Below are 22,285 nucleotides of genomic sequence, written 5' to 3' on the forward strand. Positions count from 1 at the left end.
CTATGACAGCCGCCCCCAACTACGACAGCCGCCCCCAGCGACGACAGCCGCCCCCAGCTATGACAGCCGCCCCCATCTATGACAGCCGCCCCCAACTATGACAGCCGCCCCCAACTACGACAGCCGCCCCCAGCGACGACAGCCGCCCCCAGCTACGACAGCCGCCCCCATCTATGACAGCCACCCCCAACTACGACAGCCGCCCCCAACTATGACAGCCGCCCCCATCTATGACAGCCGCCCCCATCTATGACAGCCGCCCCCAACTACGACAGCCGCCTCCAGCTATGACAGCTCCCCCAGCTACGACAGCCGCCTCCAGCGACGACAGCCGCCCCCAACTACGACAGCCGCCTCCAGCTGCCCCCAGCGACGACAGCAGGATTGTGCGAGCGCGTCTCTCTCGGCGGGGTTCACGATTGCTGCGTCGGACGCACCGGCAGCAGCGCCGTCGCCGTGATCGCCACGACTGCCACCTTTATACCATCACCTCAACCACCTTCAAAGTCAAACATCCCCCTTAAACATCCCCCCATTGGGGCAAGCGCCGTTAGCGAGCCGCGCCTACGAAGGCCGGCACGGCACACGAGGAGGTGGGTGGCCAGCACCGCGCCCGGCCGCCTTTGTCTCCCCAGTGCTGACGTCTACACACCGCGCCAGGGAATAGTTTGAGGCCGAGTCAACATAGGGGAGGCCCGGGACCGGTTCAGATATTCATCACCGCCGTTGGCCGTGAGCGTGAACTGAAGTCGGGTCGCCGAGTTCACAGTGCAGTGCTCCGACAACTGCGCCAACGCTTCCCCACCGTGATCGCCACCACGATCACCACCACGATCACCACCACCACAATCACCACCACCACAATCACCACCACCACAATCACCACCACGATCACCACCACCACAACAGTAACCACCACCACCACAATCACCACCACGATCACCACCACCACAACAATAACCACCACCACCACAATCGCCACCACCACGATCACCACCACAATCACCACCACCACAACAATAACCACCACCACGATCGCCACCACCACAACAATAACCACCACCACGATCACCACCACCACAACAATAACCACCACCACCACCACAATCACCACCACAACAATAACCACCACCACCACAACCACCACGATCACCACCACCACCACGATCACCACCACCACCACGATCACCACAATCACCACCACCACAATCACCACCATCACAACAATAACCACCACCACAATCACCACCACAATCACCACCACCACAATCACCACCACCAAGATCACCACCACCACAATCACCACCACCACAACAATAACCACCACCACCACAATCACCACCACCACCACGATCACCACCACCACCACGATCGCCACCACCACGATCCCCACCACCACGATCACCACCACCACCACGATCACCACCACCACAACGATCACCACCACCACCACGATCACCACCACCACAACGATCACCACCACCACAACGATCACCACCACCACAACGATCCCCATCACCACCACGATCACCACCACCACAACGATCACCACCACCACAATCCCCATCACCACCACCACCACGATCCCCACCACCACGATCACCACCACCACCACGATCGCCACCACCACCACGATCACCACAATCACCACCACCACAATCACCACCACCACAACAATAACCACCACCACGATCGCCACCACCACCACCACAACAATAACCACCACCACGATCACCACCACCACAACAATAACCACCACCACCACCACAATCACCACCACAACAATAACCACCACCACCACAACCACCACGATCACCACCACCACCACGATCACCACCACCACCACGATCACCACAATCACCACCACCACAATCACCACCATCACAACAATAACCACCACCACAATCACCACCACAATCACCACCACCACAATCACCACCACCAAGATCACCACCACCACAATCACCACCACCACAACAATAACCACCACCACCACAATCACCACCACCACCACGATCACCACCACCACCACGATCGCCACCACCACGATCCCCACCACCACGATCACCACCACCACGATCACCACCACCACAACGATCACCACCACCACCACGATTACCACCACCACAACGATCACCACCACCACAACGATCCCCATCACCACCACGATCACCACCACCACAACGATCACCACCACCACAATCCCCATCACCACCACCACCACGATCCCCACCACCACGATCACCACCACCACCACGATCGCCACCACCACCACGATCACCACAATCACCACCACCACAATCACCACCATCACAACAATAACCACCACCACAATCACCACCACAATCACCACCACCACAATCACCACCACCAAGATCACCACCACCACAATCACCACCACCACAACAATAACCACCACCACCACAATCACCACCACCACCACGATCACCACCACCACCACGATCGCCACCACCACGATCCCCACCACCACGATCACCACCACCACCACGATCACCACCACCACAACGATCACCACCACCACCACGATCACCACCACCACAACGATCACCACCACCACAACGATCCCCATCACCACCACGATCACCACCACCACAACGATCACCACCACCACAATCCCCATCACCACCACCACCACGATCCCCACCACCACGATCACCACCACCACGATCGCCACCACCACAATCACCACCACCACCACGATCCCCACCACCACAATCCCCACCACCACAATCCCCACCACCACCACCACCACCGCCGCCGCCCCCTGCTTAGCGTGCGGGAGGGGCGTCTGCCTTGCCTCGGCGTTGTTGTAGAAGGCCGTGCTGTTCTTGTCCTGCACCGCCTCCCCGCGCGCCGTGTAGAACGCCAGCGGCTGCAGCTCGCCATGCGCCGGCTGCCGTCCGCTGGCCGCGAGCTTCCCCTCGTAGAACAGCTCCGACGTGAGGCTGGGGGGGGCGGGAGGAAGACAAAAAAAACTTCAAAACGCAACCACGACGTTTGTTGTGCCGTCGTTAGCGTCGACCGCGACGGTGGGGTGGAGGCATCACATCCGTGACCGCCCGACGTCGTCCCGCGATTACGGGCGCCACGTTGGCTGTGGGATGTTGACGACCTCGCCCGGTGTGCAGGAGGTCGTGGGTTCAATCCCGACCCTGACGCCTGCTGCTGTAGATTTGGAGTTTGCGTATCTTTCTATCTCATCATCACGGTGGCTAGGAGATGTTAACTACCTCGCCTGGCATACAGGAGGTCGTGGGTTGGATGCAGACCCTGACGCCTGCTGCTGTAGATTTGGAGTCTGCGTGTCTCTCTCTCATCATCATCACGGTGGCTAGGAGAGATGTTAACTACCTCGCCTGGCATACAGGAGGTCGTGGGTTCGATGTAAACCCTGACGCCTGCTGTATATTTGAAGTCTGTGTGTCTCTCTCTCTCACCATCATCACGGTGGCTAGGAGATGTTAACTACTCGCCTGGTGTGCAGGAGGACGTGGGTTCAATAATGACCCTGACGCCTGCTGCATATTTGAAGTTCGCTCCAGTTAGTGATCATCAGCAACTACAGCCCTTCTACCATGAAAATGGGTGCAATAGCGGCGATGAGATGTTAACTACCTCACCGTGTATGCAAGAGGTCGTGGGTTCGTTCAGGACCCTGGCGCTTGCTCTATATTTGGAGTTTGTGCGTCTCTCTCTCTTTCCCCGGGGTCGCGTGTATTTTTCTCCGGGACCTCCGGTTTCCCCCTCCCCCCCACATTTACAATCAAAGTGCATTTCGAGAATTTGGCTGCAAATTTCCACGTGATGATGACAAGCCTCTCCTTTGTGAAGCGATAATTCGTGATGGCCAGGTCGCTTCTGGAAAGGAGCTATATACAGCTCAGTGGGCCTCACCTGGGTAACATTTGAATAAGTAATATTTTTTTATAAACTCTTTTAGAAAAACACGCTTTTTATGAAATGGCAGAACTCCACAACTCCAGGAAGTGGCCCCGAAGCTTCCCACAACGTAAGGGGACCGTGACCAATTACAGCCAACGTCAGTTGACTGTGGACACTTAGACCCAAGCCGAAACATAACATGTAAAAAATAATGTTTCAAAATATATCTATTTTTTATGATATAGTATTGTCATCAAGTTTGCTGTCGATACCACATTGGGAAGTGGGTTAAAATTGAGTTACAAGATTTGAGGATACAACAACAACGACAACAACAACAACAGACAGAGTGAGTTAAATGAAAGCGTGTAAATAAAAGTTTTCATCGTTTCGTTTTATCTGTGCGCACGCAGATGACGTGGCCCAAGCTGCCGCGTAACCCGCGGCCTCCTCCTCCCCGGCGGGGAGGTGAAGGCCACCGTGAACTCCGACCACAACATCAGGACGAAGACGATGACGACGACAGATGAGGAGGAAGAGGAGGAGGAGGAGGAGCAGCAGCAGGAAGAGCATCAGCGAAAGGCGGGGATCGGACGCAAGGGAATCTATGGTCGTGGCGTTTCCGTCTAGCCCAGGGGTCCCCAACCCCCAGGCCACGACAGCAGCACCAACGCCGCAGCTCCGCGCGAAGTTCCGTGAGCGTCGTGTCGATCGCCTCCCCCCCCCTCCCACAACCGCACCCCCCCCCCCCGGCGGCAACGAGTGGCCCCGGTTTGGCGCGGGTGTAGCCACCGCGCCGTCGGGCGACTCGCCCGACGTCCCGACGTCTCGCCCGCGATGTGTCACCCCCACCCCCACCCCGTTCCCCCTTGCCGCAGAAATGTCGCCCGTTTGCCGACCGCTCGCGAGCTCGCGCGGTAAAAACTAAAAAACAAAAAACCTCCTTTGCATTTCACGTCGCTCTTTCACTTTCGCGCCAAAACTCTGCAACGAAGCTGCCCTCCTCCCCCCCCCCCTTCGTTCGCTGACATTTAATTCCGCGACGCTGCCCGCGGAAAGAACGAGAATAATCTTTCCAAAGGCTCGCCCCATCCATCACGCACGCACGCCATCAAGCTATCCCGGCCCACAGCGCCAACTCAGAGAGCAGCCCGCAGTGCAAATGAGCAGGAGAGCACGGGATGAAAATGTCTCGGACGCACACGCACGCACACACACGCACGCACACACACACACACGCACGCACGCACACACACACACGCACACACACAAGTTTTGTGAACGAGCACCAATTAAGGCCTCCACGGCACATGACCAACACCACGCTCGGCGGCCTTTGCCCACCCGGTGGCGATGTTTGCTACGCACCGCGCCCAGGTACTCATTTGAGGCCGAGTCGACCTAGGCGAGGGCCCAGGAACGGTTTTAAATATTCTCGACCGCGAGTGGGAATCGAAACTCTGGTCGTCGGATTTTGTAGCGGAGTGCGGTAACTGTTACGTGACCGCTCGCCGGACAGGCAAAGACAAAGGTCCCCCGTACAGCCTTAACAGACTGTTGGGGCAAGTGCTGCTAGCGAGTAGCAGCGCCTATGCAGGCCGGCACCGTGGCACACGATGGGGTGGGTGGCCAGCAACCACGCCCGGCCCCCTTTGTATCCCCAGTGGCGATGTTTACTACACACCGCACCAGGTACTCATTTTGAGGCTGAGTCGACCTAGGGGAGGCCCACGGACCGGTTCAGATAATCGTCACTGGTGTTGACCGTGAGCAGAAATCCACGTCAGTATCGCCGGATTTCGTAGCGCAGCGCAGGTCGCTAACCGTGCAGACACAGACCTACAACAACAACAACAACAACCGCCATTCGCCACTAAGTGGCGGTGACGTCACCACGACGCTTGTGCCAGGCTATGTGCACCCTGAGGCCTCAGGGTGCACAGACCTACACAGACACACACACAGACACACACAAACAGAGACACAGAGACACACACAGACACACCCACACAAACAGATACACACCCACACAGACAGAGACACAGAAACACAGAGACACCCACACAGACAGACACCGACAGAGACACAGAGACACACACAGACACATCCACACAGACAGACACACACCCACACAGACAGAGACACAGAAACACAGAGACACCCACACAGACAAACACCGACAGAGACACACACACACACCCACACAGACAGACACAGACAGAGACACACACACACCCACACAGACAGACACAGACAGAGACACCCACACAGACGGAGACAGACAGAGACACGGAGACAGACAGAGACACAGAGACACCGACAGGGACACAGAGACACCGACAGAGACACAGAGACACCGACAGAGACACAGAGACACTGACAGAGACACCGACAGAGACACAGAGACACTGACAGAGACACCGACAGAGACACAGAGACACAGAGACACCGACAGAGACACAGAGACACCGACAGAGACAACGACAGAGACACAGAGACACCGACAGAGACACAGAGACACAGAGACACCGACAGAGACACAGAGACACAGAGACACCGACAGAGACACAGAGACACCGACAGAGACACCGACAGAGACACAGAGACACAGAGACACCGAGAGAGACACAGAGACACAGAGACACCGAGAGAGACACAGAGACACAGAGACACCGAGAGAGACACCGAGACACTGACAGAGACACAGAGACAGAGACAGACAGAGACACAGAGACAGACAGAGACACAGAGACACCGACAGAGACACCGACAGAGACACAGAGACACAGAGACACAGAGACACCGAGAGAGACACAGAGACACAGAGACACCGACAGGGACACAGAGACACAGAGACACCGACAGAGACACAGAGACACCGACAGAGACACAGAGACACCGACAGAGACACAGAGACACCGGCATGCGCTCCAACGTAACCACCGTTACGTAGAGTCACTACCGCTGTCACCGCGCCGCCCACTCCCGCTCCCAACCCGCGCCGATCGCGGGCCAGGGGGGCCAGGCTACCTGACGATGTCGGTGTGCGAGCGGTAGTTCTCGCAGAGGAGCACACGGCAGGGGAAGGCCGGCGGGTAGAGCTCGTACAGCCGCTCCAGCAGCGACAGGTGGAGCCCCTTCTTGCGCGCAAACTGGCTGTGCACCACCGGGGATAGCTGCTCGCACACACGCAGAGACGCACACACGCACACACACACACACGCAGAGACGCACACACGCAGAGACGCACACACGCAGAGACGCACACACGCAGAGACGCACACACGCACACACACACAAACGCACACACACACACGCACACACGCAGAGACGCACGCACACACACGCAGAGACGCACACACGCACACGCAGAGACGCACACACGCACACGCAGAGACGCACACACGCAGAGACGCAGAGACGCACACACGCAGAGATGCACACACACACACACGCAGAGACGCACACACACACACACACGCACACACGCAGAGACACACACACACACAGAGACGCACACACACACACGCACACACGCAGAGATGCACACACCCACACGCAGAGATGCGCACACACACACACACACGCAGAGACGCACATACGCAGAGACGCACACACGCACACACGCAGAGACGCACACACGCACACACGCACACACACGCAGAGACGCACGCACGCGAATGTAAACGCACGCGCAAACCGGCTATCGACCAACGCGGACAGCCGCACGCACGAGCAAACTGGCTATGCACTACCGGGGAGACAGCTGCAGAGACACACGCACAGACCCCACTGCAGTTGTCCAAAAACTCCGCGATCAAACAGAGGAGTGCGTGGAAGGGAGTGGAGCGAGATGACGTGAGGGCGACGAGGGGAGGGAGGCCACGTGGGCCGAGCGAGTTCGCGCAAGACGTTCTTTAGGACGTTCGAGCGCGGATCTTGAGCACGGTGGCGCGGGCGCCGGCGAAGGGCGCGGTGGCGGTGGTCTCAATTCCACGGGCACGGGAAGCGGCACGTCGCGACCGCCGCGGCGGGGCGGTCATGTAATTAGCGGCCACGGAGAAGCGGGCATCGCCGCGCGCGGGCGAGAACTCCCAAACCCCCAACCCCCCCCCCCCACCCCCGCCTACCACCGTGCACCACCACAACGCTCGACACAAAAATGATTTAGATTTTTTTTTTGCTGTTTCAGCAACGACAACGACGACGACGTTCCCCACCCCCCCCCGCTCTTCGTTCCCCAATTGTTCAAGGCAAAAGTCATTTTCGTTTTCACGAGCGTCCGCTAAAGGTATCCAGCGGCTTAAACGTAAAAAAAAACTAAAAAATACCGTTGTGACACACACGCGCGCGCGCGTACGTGTGTGTCACAGAGATAGAGATCCCCCCTATAGCCTGTGGCAGACTGTTGGGGCAAGTGCTGTTAGCGAGTAGCACCTCTGAAGGCCGGTGCTGCACACGAAGGGGTGGGAGGCCAGCACCATGCCGGGCCGCCATTGTCAACCTCCTGGCGGTTCGGGTCGACTCCGGTTCTGATAACCCGGCGACCCGGGTTCGATTCCCGCTCACGGCCACCAACACCGGTGACGATTATCTAAACCGGTCCTGGGCCTCCCCTAGGTCGACTCGGCCTCAAATGAGTACCTGGGTGCGGTGTGCAGTAAACATCGCCACAGGGGAGACAAAGGCGGCCGGGCGTGGTGCTGGCCACCCACCCCCTCCGTGTGCCACAGTGCCGGCCTTCACAGGCGCGACTCGCTAACAGCAACAGTCCGCTCAGGCTACACGGGGGATCTTTGTCTTTGTCGTTTTGCCATCAGCGAGTACGAAGATGCATCGGCGGGGTACGTCCCAGCGGTTCGGAGCAATTCAATAGCAATTTGGCGAAGGGCTCGGGCAGAAAAATAGCGGCGGTCAAAAACGAAAAAGGCTTCGGGAATGGCGGCGACGGAACATTTTGTCAAATCGCTGGGGCAGACGCTACGCGACGTGAGAATTCTGAAGATTCGAGGGGGGGGGGAGGGGGAGGCGCATTGCATTTGAAGCAAAGACTGCAAGGTTGAACTTGCAGGGATGTGCGCGTTGTGGTGATTGCGACATCTCGTTCCAGAGCTGTGGCCACACCGCCCAAGTTATGGACCGTCGTGAGAATAGTCTGGAAAATCCGGGAAGCTTTCAGGCATGAACAATCCCACGCACTCCCCTGCCTCACCCCTCTCATCTCACTCCACTCCACGCACTCTCCTACCTCTCCACTCTCATCTCACTCTACTCCCCTCCACGCACACTCCTGCCTCACCCCTCTCATCTCACTCCCCTCCACGTACTCCCCTGCCTCTCCCCTCTCATCTCACTCCACTCCCCTCCACGCTCTTTTCTGCCTCTCCCCTCTCATCTCACTCCACTCCCCTCCACGCACTCTCCTACCTCTCCCCTCTCATCTCACTCCCCTCCACGCACTCCCCTGCCTCTCCCCTCTGACCTCACTCTACTTCCCTCCACTCGCTCTCCTACCTCTCCCCTCTCATCTCACTCCACTCCCCTCCACTCACTCTCCTACCTCTCCTCTCTCACCTCACTCCACTGCCCTCTGCACCAAAGTGCACCTGCAGAGTACTTGACTGGGCTTGCGACACAGCAAACACTCGGAACCAGAAGGTGGGACAGGTCGGAGGGTTGTGGCGGAGAAGAAGAAGCGAAAAGTCGGGAGTGGACATAGGGAGGGGGGGAGGTGGGTAGGGAGGGGGAGAGGGGGGTTGAGAGGGCAGTGCGGGGGGGGGGTCAGGAGGTCACGTGAGGTCAAGCACCTGCATGTGGTCCCCGGCGAGCACGACGCGCGTGTCGCCCGTCGCGAGGGCGAGCGCCATGATGGTCTCACACTCCATCGCCTGGGCCGCCTCGTCGATGAGGATGTGCGTGAAGAAGCCTGCGCCGGGTGGGGGGGGGGGGTGAGACGCGAGGAGCCTTAACGGGAGCTCGCCGACGAGCGGCCGTCTCCGCGGGAGCGGCGGCCCCCCGCAAGCCTGAGCGGTGTGGTGGGGGGGGGGGGGGGGGAGCGGCGGCCCCCCGCAAGCCTGAGCAGCGTTGTGGGGGGGGGAGCGGCGGCCCCCCGCAAGCCTGAGCCGTGTGGTGGGGGGGGGAGCGGCGGCCCCCCGCAAGCCTGAGCGGTGTGGTGGGGGGGGAGCGGCGGACCCCCACAAGCCTGAGCGGTGTGGTGGGGGGGGAGCGGCGGACCCCCGCAAGCCTGAGCCGTGTGGTGGGGGGGGGAGCGGCGGCCCCCCGCAAGCCTGAGCGGTGTGGTGGGGGGGGAGCGGCGGACCCCCGCAAGCCTGAGCGGTGTGGTGGGGGGGGAGCGGCGGACCCCCGCAAGCCTGAGCCGTGTGGTGGGGGGGGAGCGGCGGACCCCCACAAGCCTGAGCGGTGTGGTGGGGGGGGGAGCGGCGGCCCCCCGCAAGCCTGAGCCGTGTGGTGGGGGGGGAGCGGCGGACCCCCACAAGCCTGAGCGGTGTGGTGGGGGGGGAGCGGCGGCCCCCCGCAAGCCTGAGCGGTGTGGTGGGGGAGGAGCGGAGGCGCCGCGGTTAGCGCCGCGCCGCGGTTAGCGCCACGCCGCGCTACGAACCCGGCGACCCGAGTTCCATTCCCGCTCGCGGCCAACACCGGCGACGATTATCTGAGCCCGGTCCCTGGGATCTCCCCTAGGTCGACTGGGCCTCAAACGAGTATCTGGTGCGGTGTGTAGTAAACATCACTGCAGGAGAGACAAAGGCGGCCGGGCGTGGTGCTGGCCACCCACCCCCTCGTGTGCCGTGCTGGCCTTCATAGGTCCTGCTCGCTAACAGCACTTGCCCCTACAGTCTGTTGAGGTTATACGGGGGATCTTTTTCTTTTTGTGGTTTCCTGCGGGCAGATTGAGCTGGCAGAGCGTGCGTGCTTACGTGTGCGTGTGCTTACGTGTGCATGCGTGTGTGCGTGTCCACGCGTGTGTGCATGCGTGTGTGCATGCGTGTGTGCATGCGTGTGCATGTGCATGCGTGTGTGCGTGTGGGTACCCGCGGGCAGGTTGAGCTGGCAGAGCGTGCGCGACGTGCTGAGCGTGGTGACAACCACGCGGCTCTTGAGGACGTCCTCCTGCACGGGGGGCAGGAACTCGGAGCGCGAGGGCGACATGAGGCAGTACTGCTGCACCACCGGGTGCACGCTCTTCACCCAGCGGTGCCGGTAGTACACCCTGCACACGGCACGCGCACGACCGCATCAACGCCGGTACACCGCGTGTACACACGCGGAGCCACGCAGGTACACCGCGTGTACACACACGCGTACACGTGTATACGTGGTGTATCTGCGTGCCTACGCGTGTGTACACGCGTAGGCACGCAGGTACACCGCGTGTACACACGTGTACGCACGCTTAGCAACGCAGATACCCCACGAGTACACACGCGTAGCAACGCAGATGCACCACACATGTACACGTGTACACACGCGCAGAAACGCAGATACACCGCGTGTACACGTGTACACACTGCAACGCAGATGCACCACATGTACACATGTACACATACAGGAGAGCAGATACAACAGCCACCATTCACCACAAAGTGGAGGTGACGTCACCACAGCACTTGTGCCATGCTAGGTGCACCGTGAAGCCGCGCGAAGTGTCCAACGCTCGCTCACGGGAAGTTACGGGACAGACGTAGGTGTTGCATGTTGACCGACTGAGATAACGGACAGATGACCTGTGCCCCCCCCCCCACTGTGCCATCACCGATACACCAATAACAATACCCGCGCTTCGCCACTAAGCGACGGTGACGTCACCACGGCGCCTGTGCCAGGCATGGTGCACGTTGAGGCCACCACGTGAAGCGTCGAAGGCTCGCTGCTGGCAGGAGGTCACGGGACAGACCCAGCAGGTGCCATGCGTCGGCTGACTGTGGTTACCGGTAGATGCACCACCAGCTGCACCCCCTACTGTGCCAGGCTAGGTGCAGGAGGAGGTCACGGCACAGACCCAGCAGGTGCCATGGGTCGGCTGACTGTGGTTACCGGTAGATGCACCACCAGCTGTACCCCCCGACTGTGCCAGGCTAGGTGCAGGAGGAGGTCACGGCACAGATCCAGCAGCTGGCATGGGTCGGCTGACTGTGATTACCGGTAGGTGCACCACCAGCTGTACCCCCCGACTGTGCCAACTTGCTGCATTTTAGCCGCCTGGCGCTCCCGCCCGTGTAAACACACACAGAAGGACATCGTTACGTCACACGTGCTCACCATACAGCGACACAGACTGTGATTGCGCTCATTTTGCAGGCCAGTGCTGCGCATAACTCGGCCTGCTCAAATTCATATCACGGGCCGTACGAAACGAAGCCTTGGCCGTGGGGCCGCAGATTCCCCGCACTCGCGCCCACAGGACTGCCGTACCTGAGCGGCCTGGCCTCGGGATTGCCGCCCTCCACGTGCGGGTGGAGGTAGTCCTTGATGTACAGGTCTGCCGCGCTGTTGGAATGCGTGCAGATGAGTATCCTGCGGGGCGGACAGGTTTGGCGGCGGGTGAGCGAGAGCGGGAGACGGCACGCGGGCAATTAACGAAGCGTCACCTCTCCGCAGCCGAGCGCCGCGATGGCGCCGCCGGCGTCGAGGTCGTCCGACGGGACGCGGAATCGGTTCGGAATCTGTCGAGGGAAAACGAGCGGCTCCCCTCGTGCTACGAGAACGGCGTGAAGGAAGCGGATGCCGTAGAGCCGCTTCCGAGACCGAGCGGCGTCACGGAAGCGTACCATACACACAGACGTACGTATGTACCGCGTACTATACATACAGACGTACATATGTACCGCGCACCATACACACAGACGAACGTACCGCGTACCATACGTACAGACGTACGTACCGCGTACCATACATACAGACGTACATATGTACCGCGCACCATACAGACGTACGTACGTACCGCGCACCATACGTACAGACGTACGTATGTACCACGTACCATACATACAGACGTACGTATGTACCACGTACCATACATACAGACGTACGTATGTACCGCGCACCATACAGACGTACGTATGTACCGCGCACCATACGTACAGACGTACGTACCGCGTACCATACATACAGACGTACATATGTACCGCGCACCCTACAGACGTACGTACGTACCGCGCACCATACGTACAGACGTACGTATGTACCGCGCACCATACGTACAGACGTACGTATGTACCGCGCACCATACGTACAGACGTACGTACCGCGTGTGCTGCTGCCTCAGCGCCTGCTTGGTGGCCTGCGCCAGCGCGAACGTCTTGCCCGTGCCGTAGGGCCCCAGCAGCAGCACGGGCGGCAGGGGCACGGCGAGCGGCGCCGTCGCCGCCAGCACGGCCTCCTTCTGCTTGGCGTTGAGCCGTGGGTCCAGCTGGTCGTCCCACTGCCTGCGCACGCGCGCCAACGCCAGGGGGAGGGGGCGGGGGGGGGGGGGCCGGCTTATCGTCGTCGTCGTCGTCGTCGTCGTCGTCATCATCGTGCGGAAATCTATAGCAGCGGACAAATATCTCTGAACGCGTGACGTTCATTCGGAGATGCGGAGGTTGTACACCGGAGGAACCCGGAACAAAAATCCACGCGACCACGGGGAGAGAGACACGCAGGCTCCAAATATACAGCAGCAGCAGCAGGCGTCAGGGGTCAGGATCGAAGCCACGACCTCCTGTATACCAGGCGAGGTAGTTAACATCTCCTAGACACCGTGATGATGATGAGAGAGAGAGACACGCAAACTCCAAATACAGCAGGCGTCAGGGGTCGGAATCGAACCCACGACCTCCTGTACACCAGGCGAGGTAGTTAACATCTCCTAGCCGTCGTGATGATGATGAGAGACACGCAAACTCCAAATATACAGCAGCAGGCGTCAGGGGGTTGGGATCGAACCCACGACCTCCCGCATACCAAGCAAGGTAGTTAACATCTCGCCACCGTGACCGCCCATTATAATTGACCGTAGTTATAACTCTGGCGATGGCGTGAGGTTCAGAAGCACGGTCGCTTCAATGACGAACGACCAACAAAAAGACTCAAAAGTGCGTAAAAAGGAAGCGTGGAGAGAGAGAGAAGCGTGATTTTTTAATCTCGATTGAAAACTAATTTCTTAAGAACTGCGTGTGTGTGTGTGTGTGAACTAGAAAACAAACACGGGTGGGGTTCTAGAGGACACCATCCCAACTAATTAAGAAGAGTGAGGAGCCAGAATTGGGGAGGGCACGTCGCGTAGCGGCCGGAAAGGAACAACGGCCGGCGGTCGAGACTAACGACAGAGTGGCAGTCGAAGGAGGAGCAGCAGGAGGAGCAGCAGGAGGAGGAGGAGCAGCAGGAGGAGCAGCAGGAGCAGCAGCAGGAGGAGCAGGAGGAGGAGCAGCAGGAGCAGCAGGAGGAGCAGCAGGAGGAGGAGCAGGAGAAGCAGCAGGAGGAGCAGGAGGGGCAGCAGGAGGAGCAGCAGGAGGAGCAGGAGGAGGAGCAGGAGGAGGAGGAGGAGCAGCAGGAGGAGGGGGAGGAGCAGGAGGAGCAGCAGGAGGAGCAGCAGGAGGAGGAGCAGCAGGAGCAGCAGGAGCAGGAGGAGCGGACGCGTCCACTGCGGAGACGGAGCGACAGCGAAATTGCCCTCGTGCCACGCGGACGCTGGACGGTGGGGGGTGGGGGGGGGGCGACCGACACGGACCTGTGTGGACCCCAGGGGATGACAGGCGGGGTGGCGACGGCGGGGAAGAGCAGAGCGGGCTCGGGGATGCGGTCCACGGCGAAGTGCATCTCGCACAGGGGCAGCCGGTTCAGCTGGAACTGCAGCTCCACCTGCGGGGCAGAGAGCGGCACGACAGCGTCAACGGCGGCGGCCGCCATTCGCCGCCGCTCGGCTGCCGTCACCGCGGCGCTCGTGCCGGGCTGCGTGCACCTCGAGGCCGCGCGAAGTGTCGGAGGTCACGGGACTGACCCCCCAGCAGGTGCCATGGGGCCGACCGACCGAGATGACTCGCAGATGCACCGGCCGTGACACCACAAGCATGCCAGCTTGCCGTGCTTTAGCCGCCCGGCGCTCCGTTTATTGTTGCGAGCGTCGCTCCTATGCCCTCCGCCGTTGGGAACGCAAAGACTAAGATGCCCCGTGTAGCCTTAACAGACTGTAGGGGCGAGTGCTGTTAAGCGAGCAGCACCTACGAAGGCGGGCACGGCGCACGAGGGGGTGGGTGGCCAACACCACGCCCGACCGCCTTTGTCTCGCCAGTGGCGATGTTTACTACACACCGCACCGGGTACTCGTTTTGAGGCCGAGTCGACCTAGGGGAGGCCCAGGACCGGTTCAGATAACCGTCGCCGGTGTTGGCCATGAGGGGGGAATCGAACCCCGGGTCGCCGGGTATGACAAAATGCACCCGAAACAAAACGGCACATCGCATGTACAAAAGCTCTCGGGCCTTATCCAACACCACCGGCTCAAAAGAGCCGAGAATGTCAACGGTGCAGAGGCAATCCCGCCTCACGCACGGACCTCCCGGAGGCGCACGGCGGCAGCGAAACCCCTGCCGACCGCGCCGTAACCGATGAGCCCCGGCGGTGACGAAGCCGGTCTACGGCCGTGCCTTCGTCTCGCTGCCGCCTGCCACGGCAGCCGCCCCGTGGTCTCAACCGCCCCGAGAAGGAGCCGACAGCGGCCAACGCCTCGGCAAACCGACCCCGCGCGGCGCGGAGCACGACGACAACCCCGCCCCCGCCGCCGTGCGCGTGCGGGGCGGAGCAAACCGTGCACCGCATCCTACAAGTCCTTGCCCGATCCGCAAACTCAGCGGGAGGGGGGGGCGGCCTGCTCACACAGCAGGACCGGAAGCCACGGCCCTAGGCCTAGGGGACTTTCGCATTGGCGAAGGAAACAAAAGTGCCGCCTGTTGGCACGGGGCACGTTTCTCTCGGGGTTGGCGGCTGAACCCACGGACAATGGCCACGTGGCCGCTCCTCGCTTCCCCTGCATTATCGAAGCTTCTCGCTCAAGCCCCGCCCGCCCACCGTCGCCGCCCCCACCTTGATCTGCTGGTCGGCGCGCAGCCCCAGCTCCTGGCAGCACTGGCGCGAGATGCGCAGGAAGACGTACTCCTTGGTCTTCTCCTCGATCATCGCCTGGTACACCTTGAGCCCCAAGCGCCTCGCCCGCCTGCCCTCCTCCTCCTCCGCCGCCGCCGGCGTCGCCGCCGCCGCCGCCGCGGCCGCCGCCGCCGGCGCCGCCTTCTCCGGCCAGCCCCTGTCATTCATCTGCTGCCTCTGCAGCTGCAGCAGGTGCTGCTGCTGCAGGTGCTGATGATGGTGCCGGACAACCTCCTCAATCTCCAGCGAGCCGTCCTCGCTCAGCCGCCGCGCGGCCGCGTCGTGGTCCTCCGTCGTGTCCGTGGCGATGGCGGCGGTGGCGCCGGCGGCGCCGGGCCGCGCCACCGACACGGGCCTCAGGAGCACGGTGCCGACGCTGGTGGTGAGCAGGCGGCCGTGCGCCGTGTCCTCCGACAGGCTGCGGCCCAGGCGGAAGCGGGCGAAGAGTTCGCCGCCCTGAGCGAACTTGGCCCCGCCCGACGTGCCCGTGAGCATGTAGCTGCGCACCAGCTGCAGGTCGGCGCGGATGTTGAACCTGGAGAGACGGAGACGGGGGAGCGGGACAGGCGGGTTCGGGGGTGAGGGTGGCCGCGAGGGCATCGCCGGGCATCCGCCCGTCCGTCCGTTCCATCGCGGTCAGCGAGGGAACGCTTCGTCGCCAACGCGCGACCCCCGCCTGCGACGGCGTCCGCGTCGACCCGCCCTTGGCATTGGGCGGAACAAATAAAAGTGGCGCCTGTTGGCACGGGGCCTAACCGACAAGACACAGCCACGCGACCGATTGGTTTACAATTCGCGCATCACGTGGGGGGAAGGGGCGAAGGAGAGCATAAACAAACGAATGACGACAAGTGCAGTGAACACCTGCTACTAGCGGGGGCTCTCTGCCCCGCGGACCGTGATGATGACGATGGCGGTGATCACGGTTCGCAGCCAACAGAAGTGCGGGGATTTGCCGGGTAAGTGTGCACGTATGCTGAACTTCTTTCGCACCGTACGTAGCCAACCGTGCTATGTGTGTGTGTGTGTACGTTGAACTTCTTTAGCACCGTACGTAGCCAACCGTGCTATGTGTGTATAAGTTGAACTTCTTTCACACCGTACGTAGCCAACAGTGCAGTGTGTGTGTGTGTGTACGTTGAACTTCTTTAGCACCGTACGTCGCCGGCCGTGCTATGTGTGTGTGTGTGTATAAGCCAACCGTGCTATGTGTGTGTGTGTGTACGTTGAACTTCTTTAGCACCGTACGTCGCCGGCCGTGCTATGTGTGTGTGTGTGTATAAGTTTAACTTCTTTCGCACCGTACGTAGCCAACCGTGCTATGTGTGTGTATAAGTTGAACTTCTTTCGCACCGTACGTCGCCAACCCTGCTATGTGTGTGTATAAGTTGAACTTCTTTCGCACCGTACGTAGCCGACCACGCTAATCGGAGGTGCGGGGGGGGGGCGGGTAAGGACAACAAACTAAACACAAAAAGCAGTTCTAAAGAAATGAGTTTGTCACTCATGGATGATTTGAAAGTGCAAAGCTCTAAGGGCTTGCTAAAATATCGAAAGGAAGCTTGTTGTGCAATAATGGTCGCCCAGGCTCAGCCGTGGTGAGCTTCCGAGATCGAAGTTGGTCGCAGGCACACACACACACACACGTGTGAACGCACACACACACACGTGTGAACGCACACACACACACACACGTGTGAACGCACACACACACACGTGTGACCGCACACACACACACACACGTGTGAACACACGCACACACACACACACGTGTGAACGCACACACACGTGTGAACGCACACACACACACGTGTGAACGCACACACACACACACGCGTGAACACACACACACGTGTGAACGCACACACACACACACACGCGTGAACGCGCACACGCGTGAACGCACACACAAGCACACACACGCGTGTACAACTACAACCGACATTCGCCACTAGGTGGCGGTGACGTCACTACGGCGCTTGTGCCAGGCTACGTGCACGTTAAGGCCACGTGAAGTGTCAAACGCCCGCTGGCAGGTGGTCACAGGACAGACCCAGCAGGTGCCATGGGCTGACTGCCCCCTACTGGGCCAACTTGTGCGTACGCACACACACGCGTGTGTACACGCACACACGCATGTACGCGCGCACACACACATGCTAAGCACAAAAAGCAATTCTGAAGCAATGAGATTTCAATCTAGATGATGATTTAAAAGTGCGTAGCCTCCAGTGGGTCCCAATATCGGAAGGAAGAACGGCATTTCAGACGGCCGCAGAAGCGCATCCGAGAGCGCCGCGCGATGATGTGGAGGCTGCCGTCTTTTGTTTGCCGAAAATCCGCCGGTGGTGCTGCTGCCGCGAGGATGACCGGAGTTTGCGTGGCGATGGTTCAACCTACTTGCCACAAGCACGACCAACAACTACCAACGCGAGTCCCAGCTTAGCCCGAGTTGTCACCGCCGTCGCCTCCACCACTACCGCCACCGCCGCCCTCCACCGCCACTGCCACCACCACCGCCGCTGCCACCGCCGCCACCGCCGCCACACCACCACCGCCACCTCCACCACCACCGCCGCCACCGCCGCCACCGCCGCCACACCACCACCGCCACCTCCACCACCGCCGCCGCCACCGCCGCCACCACCGCCGCCGCCGCCACTATCACCACCGACCCGACCACCTCCATCCACCACCGACCCCCACCACCACCACCGCTGCGTCCGCGCCCTACCGGCTGATCTCCTTGTACTGCGCCAACTCCTCGATGTACAGCAGGTCGTGGAAGCGCCGGCGGTAGTTCTCGGCGCGCAGCGGCCGCTGCAGCGCCGGGCTGGAGAAGAGGCCGAGCGGCAGCTCCGGCACGCGGTACAGCTGGGTGGGGCTCGGCGCACCGCCCTCCTCCTCGGCGGCCGCGCCGGGGATCAGCGCGGCGGGCACCCCGACGGGCACGCCGAACTCCACGATGGTCACCGATGGGTTGCCGGCGTCCCACCAGTCGCACGACAGCAGCTGCAGGTCCTCCTCGGCGCTCGGCACTGTGGGAGTGGGGGGGGGAGAGGAAGATGAGGGGTGGGGAGATGAGGGGTGGGGAGATGAGGGGTGGGGAGATGAGGGGCGGGGAGATGAGGGGCGGGGAGATGAGGGGCGGGGAGATGAGGGGTGGGGAGATGAGGGGCGGGGAGATGAGGGGGCGGGGAGATGAGGGGTGGGGAGATGAGGGTGGGGAGATGAGGGGTGGGGAGATGAGGGGTGGGGAGATGAGGGGTGGGGAGATGAGGGGCGGGGAGATGAGGGGTGGGGAGATGAGGGGCGGGGAGATGAGGGGGCGGGGAGATGAGGGGTGGGGAGATGAGGGTGGGGAGATGAGGGGTGGGGAGATGAGTGGGGAGATGAGGGGTGGGGAGATGAGGGGTGGGGAGATGAGGGGTGGGGAGATGAGGGGTGGGGAGATGAGGGGCGGGGAGATGAGGGGGCGGGGAGATGAGGGGTGGGGAGATGAGGGTGGGGAGATGAGGGTGGGGAGATGAGGGTGGGGAGATGAGGGTGGGGAGATGAGGGTGGGGAGATGAGGGTGGGGAGATGAGGGTGGGGACATGAGGGGGCGGGGAGATGAGGGGTGGGGAGATGAGGGGTGGGGAGATGAGGGGGCGGGGAGATGAGGGTCGGGAAGATGAGGGGCGGGGAGATGAGTGACACATGGATGCGTACGGGGATTTGTGAGGATGAGCAGGAATGCAAGGAAGGCACACACGGTGATGTCACGGGGGTTGGGGGGTAGGGGTGACACGTGGGAACTTAAAACACAAAAACTCATCAAATACAAAGAAACCACGGCCCCTCACCCAGCGTGTCAGCCGTGTGCACCGTGAGGCTGCGAGCCAGCACAGGCCAGCAGCCAAAGTCGAACACCACCGTCTGCCGGAACGTGCCGTACACGTCCGTGGAGAACTCCACGCTCACACGGTACGCGCCCCTCGCTCCTCCGCCGTCATCGCCGCCGCCGCCGCCGCCGCCGCCGTCGCCCGCCGCCCACTCCTGCCTGCCGCCGCCGGATCCCGCCGGCGCGGCCGCGACGCCGTCGGCGGCCGCCCCGTTCGCTCGCCGCCCCGAGCCTCGCGAGGCCTCGGAGGGGCCGCCGGCGCCGGGGGGCCGGTGGGAGGCCGCGGCCGAGTCCGCGGCGTTGGGGTCTCCGCACGGGGTCGGAGGGCGGCCCGAGGCGCCCGGGGAGTCGCCGGCGTCGGAGCTGGCGTCGCGCGGCACCACGGAGGCGACGTGGAAGTGCGGGCGGTGCGAGTCGTAGAGCAGCACCACGCGTAGCAGGGAGCGCGGCGGCTGGAGAGGGACAGGGACACGGCGACAACGATGACGACGACGACGACGATATCGGTAACGGCGGTAACGACGGCGATGTTGATGATGACAACGGCGATAACGATGATGCTGCTGATAACGAAAACAGCGATCGTGCACAGGGAGGAGGGAGGACAGACAGAGAGAGAGAGAGGATGCAGCAGGAGATGAGATGAGAGAGAGAGGCGAGATGATGTGGGGCTAGGCCACATTGACACGAGTGTCAGGGGTGGGAGATTGTTGGCCTGCGATCCAGCAGCGGAATGATCCTGAGGGCCACGACGGTGCAGCGAGCGTCCCACCTTGCACGCGAGCGCGAACACCCAGGTGGTGCTGAATCTCTTGCTGCTCACGGCGAGCGTGAGGTCCTGCGAGTGGCTCACGTCCACCCCGTCCACAAACTCGCTCAGCTGGGAACGCACAGACGCAGAGAAGACAGATTCACCCCCACCCCCCTCCCGCGCCCACCACCCCCACGTAGCCTTCACCAGAACGCCGTGGCACACACACACACACACGAGGGGTTGAGCGGCCAGCACCACGCCTGACCCGACCGCCTTTCGACTGCCCCCTCCCGCCCAAACACACCGCGCACCGGGCGCTCATTTCAAGCCGAGTCGACCTAGGGGAGGGCCCCCTGGCACCGGTTCAGATATTCGCCACTGTTATTGCGGGAATCGAATTCGAGGAATGTTCACGCGCACGCACAAAGACAAAGATCCCCCGTATAGCCTCAACAGACTGTTGGGGCAAGTGCTGTTAACGAGCACCCACGCACAAACACACGCACGCACGCACGCAACCGCGGGGAGAGAGACCACGCAAACTCCAGATATAAAGCAGGGATCCATCAGGGTCGGGATCGAACCCACGGCTTCCTGCATACCAGGTGAGGGAGTTACCGATGATAACAATGCTGACGACGACGATGACGACGACGACGATGACGACGACAACGATGACTATGACGACAACAATGGCGACAACAATGACGATGACGACGGCCCACTCACCACCGCCTCGGGATTGGGCGCCGTCATCCAGCGCTCGATGAGGCTCTCCGAGTAACCGAGCGCCGCCTCCTGCCCCCCGCACGGCGTCTCCCCGCCGGCGCCGGCGCCGCCCCCGGCGCCGCCATCGCCGCGCGCGCCGGCACGGATGGCGTGACGCCGCCGCCACTCGCCCAGCTCGGCCTCCGAATGCGCGCAGTCGCACTGGGGCCCCAGCGTGCACCAGCCCAGCTCCAGGAACCTGCGGGGGAGGGGGGGGGTGTAGCGACGACGGCGTGGGGAGGAGAGGACGCTCGTGATCGTGACCGCGACGACGACGGCCGACAAAGAACGATCCCAGAATCGGAAGGGGAATCTTCGGGAGTTGCTTTTGGTACTCTACGAGTGAAGCCCATCAAAGCTAAGAAGCTGAGAAGCTCTCCAAGTAGCTCTTAGCTTCTCAGCTGCGGGGTAAAGGGGCGACTCGGTCCGGCGTCGAAGCGTTCCAAAACCACGGATTTTTAACAAAAGCCGCACTTAAGGATAATAAACAATCATGGCAATCAAGTCCTGCAACCTTACACTTCCCAACATTTAAATCTAGGGTGAACACTAACGTCTTTAGAACTGCTATTTGTATTTAGTTTGTTGTCCTTCCCCAGATTGGCATGGTTGGCTACGTACTGTGCAAAAGAAGTTCAACGTACATACGTACAGCCCAATAAAATCGGACAGGCTGCAATTGTACACGGCTCCGAAAGGCCGTAAAACAGCATGTGAAGACAATTCACGCAAATATACAAAGTCGCAAGAGTCTAGGGGCGTGGTAGTGGTTGCCGGGGTATGATGTCATCACTCTGGCCGCACCAGCGGCCAATCGGCTGCCAGGAAGGCAACCGCCA

The 22,285-nt window shown here is 61.1% G+C and overlaps 1 protein-coding gene across 1 annotated transcript in view; it reads right to left on the minus strand.

Annotated features, from left to right (window-relative positions):
• The window catches only part of HELZ (helicase with zinc finger), a 105,904-nt gene that overhangs the window by 51,724 nt on the left and 31,895 nt on the right, over positions 1-22,285 (minus strand). Inside the window, exons 6-17 of the mRNA XM_076052790.1 lie at positions 21,408-21,645; positions 20,697-20,804; positions 19,887-20,376; positions 18,776-19,079; positions 15,982-16,576; positions 14,630-14,760; positions 13,167-13,346; positions 12,334-12,435; positions 10,953-11,131; positions 9,711-9,829; positions 6,934-7,079; positions 2,819-2,966 (exon numbers count right to left, since the gene is read on the minus strand). Of these exons, the coding sequence (XP_075908905.1) occupies positions 2,819-2,966; positions 6,934-7,079; positions 9,711-9,829; positions 10,953-11,131; positions 12,334-12,435; positions 13,167-13,346; positions 14,630-14,760; positions 15,982-16,576; positions 18,776-19,079; positions 19,887-20,376; positions 20,697-20,804; positions 21,408-21,645 (2,740 nt within the window). The remainder of the gene's footprint in view (positions 1-2,818; positions 2,967-6,933; positions 7,080-9,710; positions 9,830-10,952; positions 11,132-12,333; positions 12,436-13,166; positions 13,347-14,629; positions 14,761-15,981; positions 16,577-18,775; positions 19,080-19,886; positions 20,377-20,696; positions 20,805-21,407; positions 21,646-22,285) is intronic.

This window comes from Petromyzon marinus, chromosome 58 (assembly GCF_048934315.1).
Source record: "Petromyzon marinus isolate PM22_M1 ecotype Great Lakes invasive population chromosome 58, UKy_Petmar_22M1.pri1.0, whole genome shotgun sequence".
NCBI classification, from domain to species: domain Eukaryota; kingdom Metazoa; phylum Chordata; class Hyperoartia; order Petromyzontiformes; family Petromyzontidae; genus Petromyzon; species Petromyzon marinus.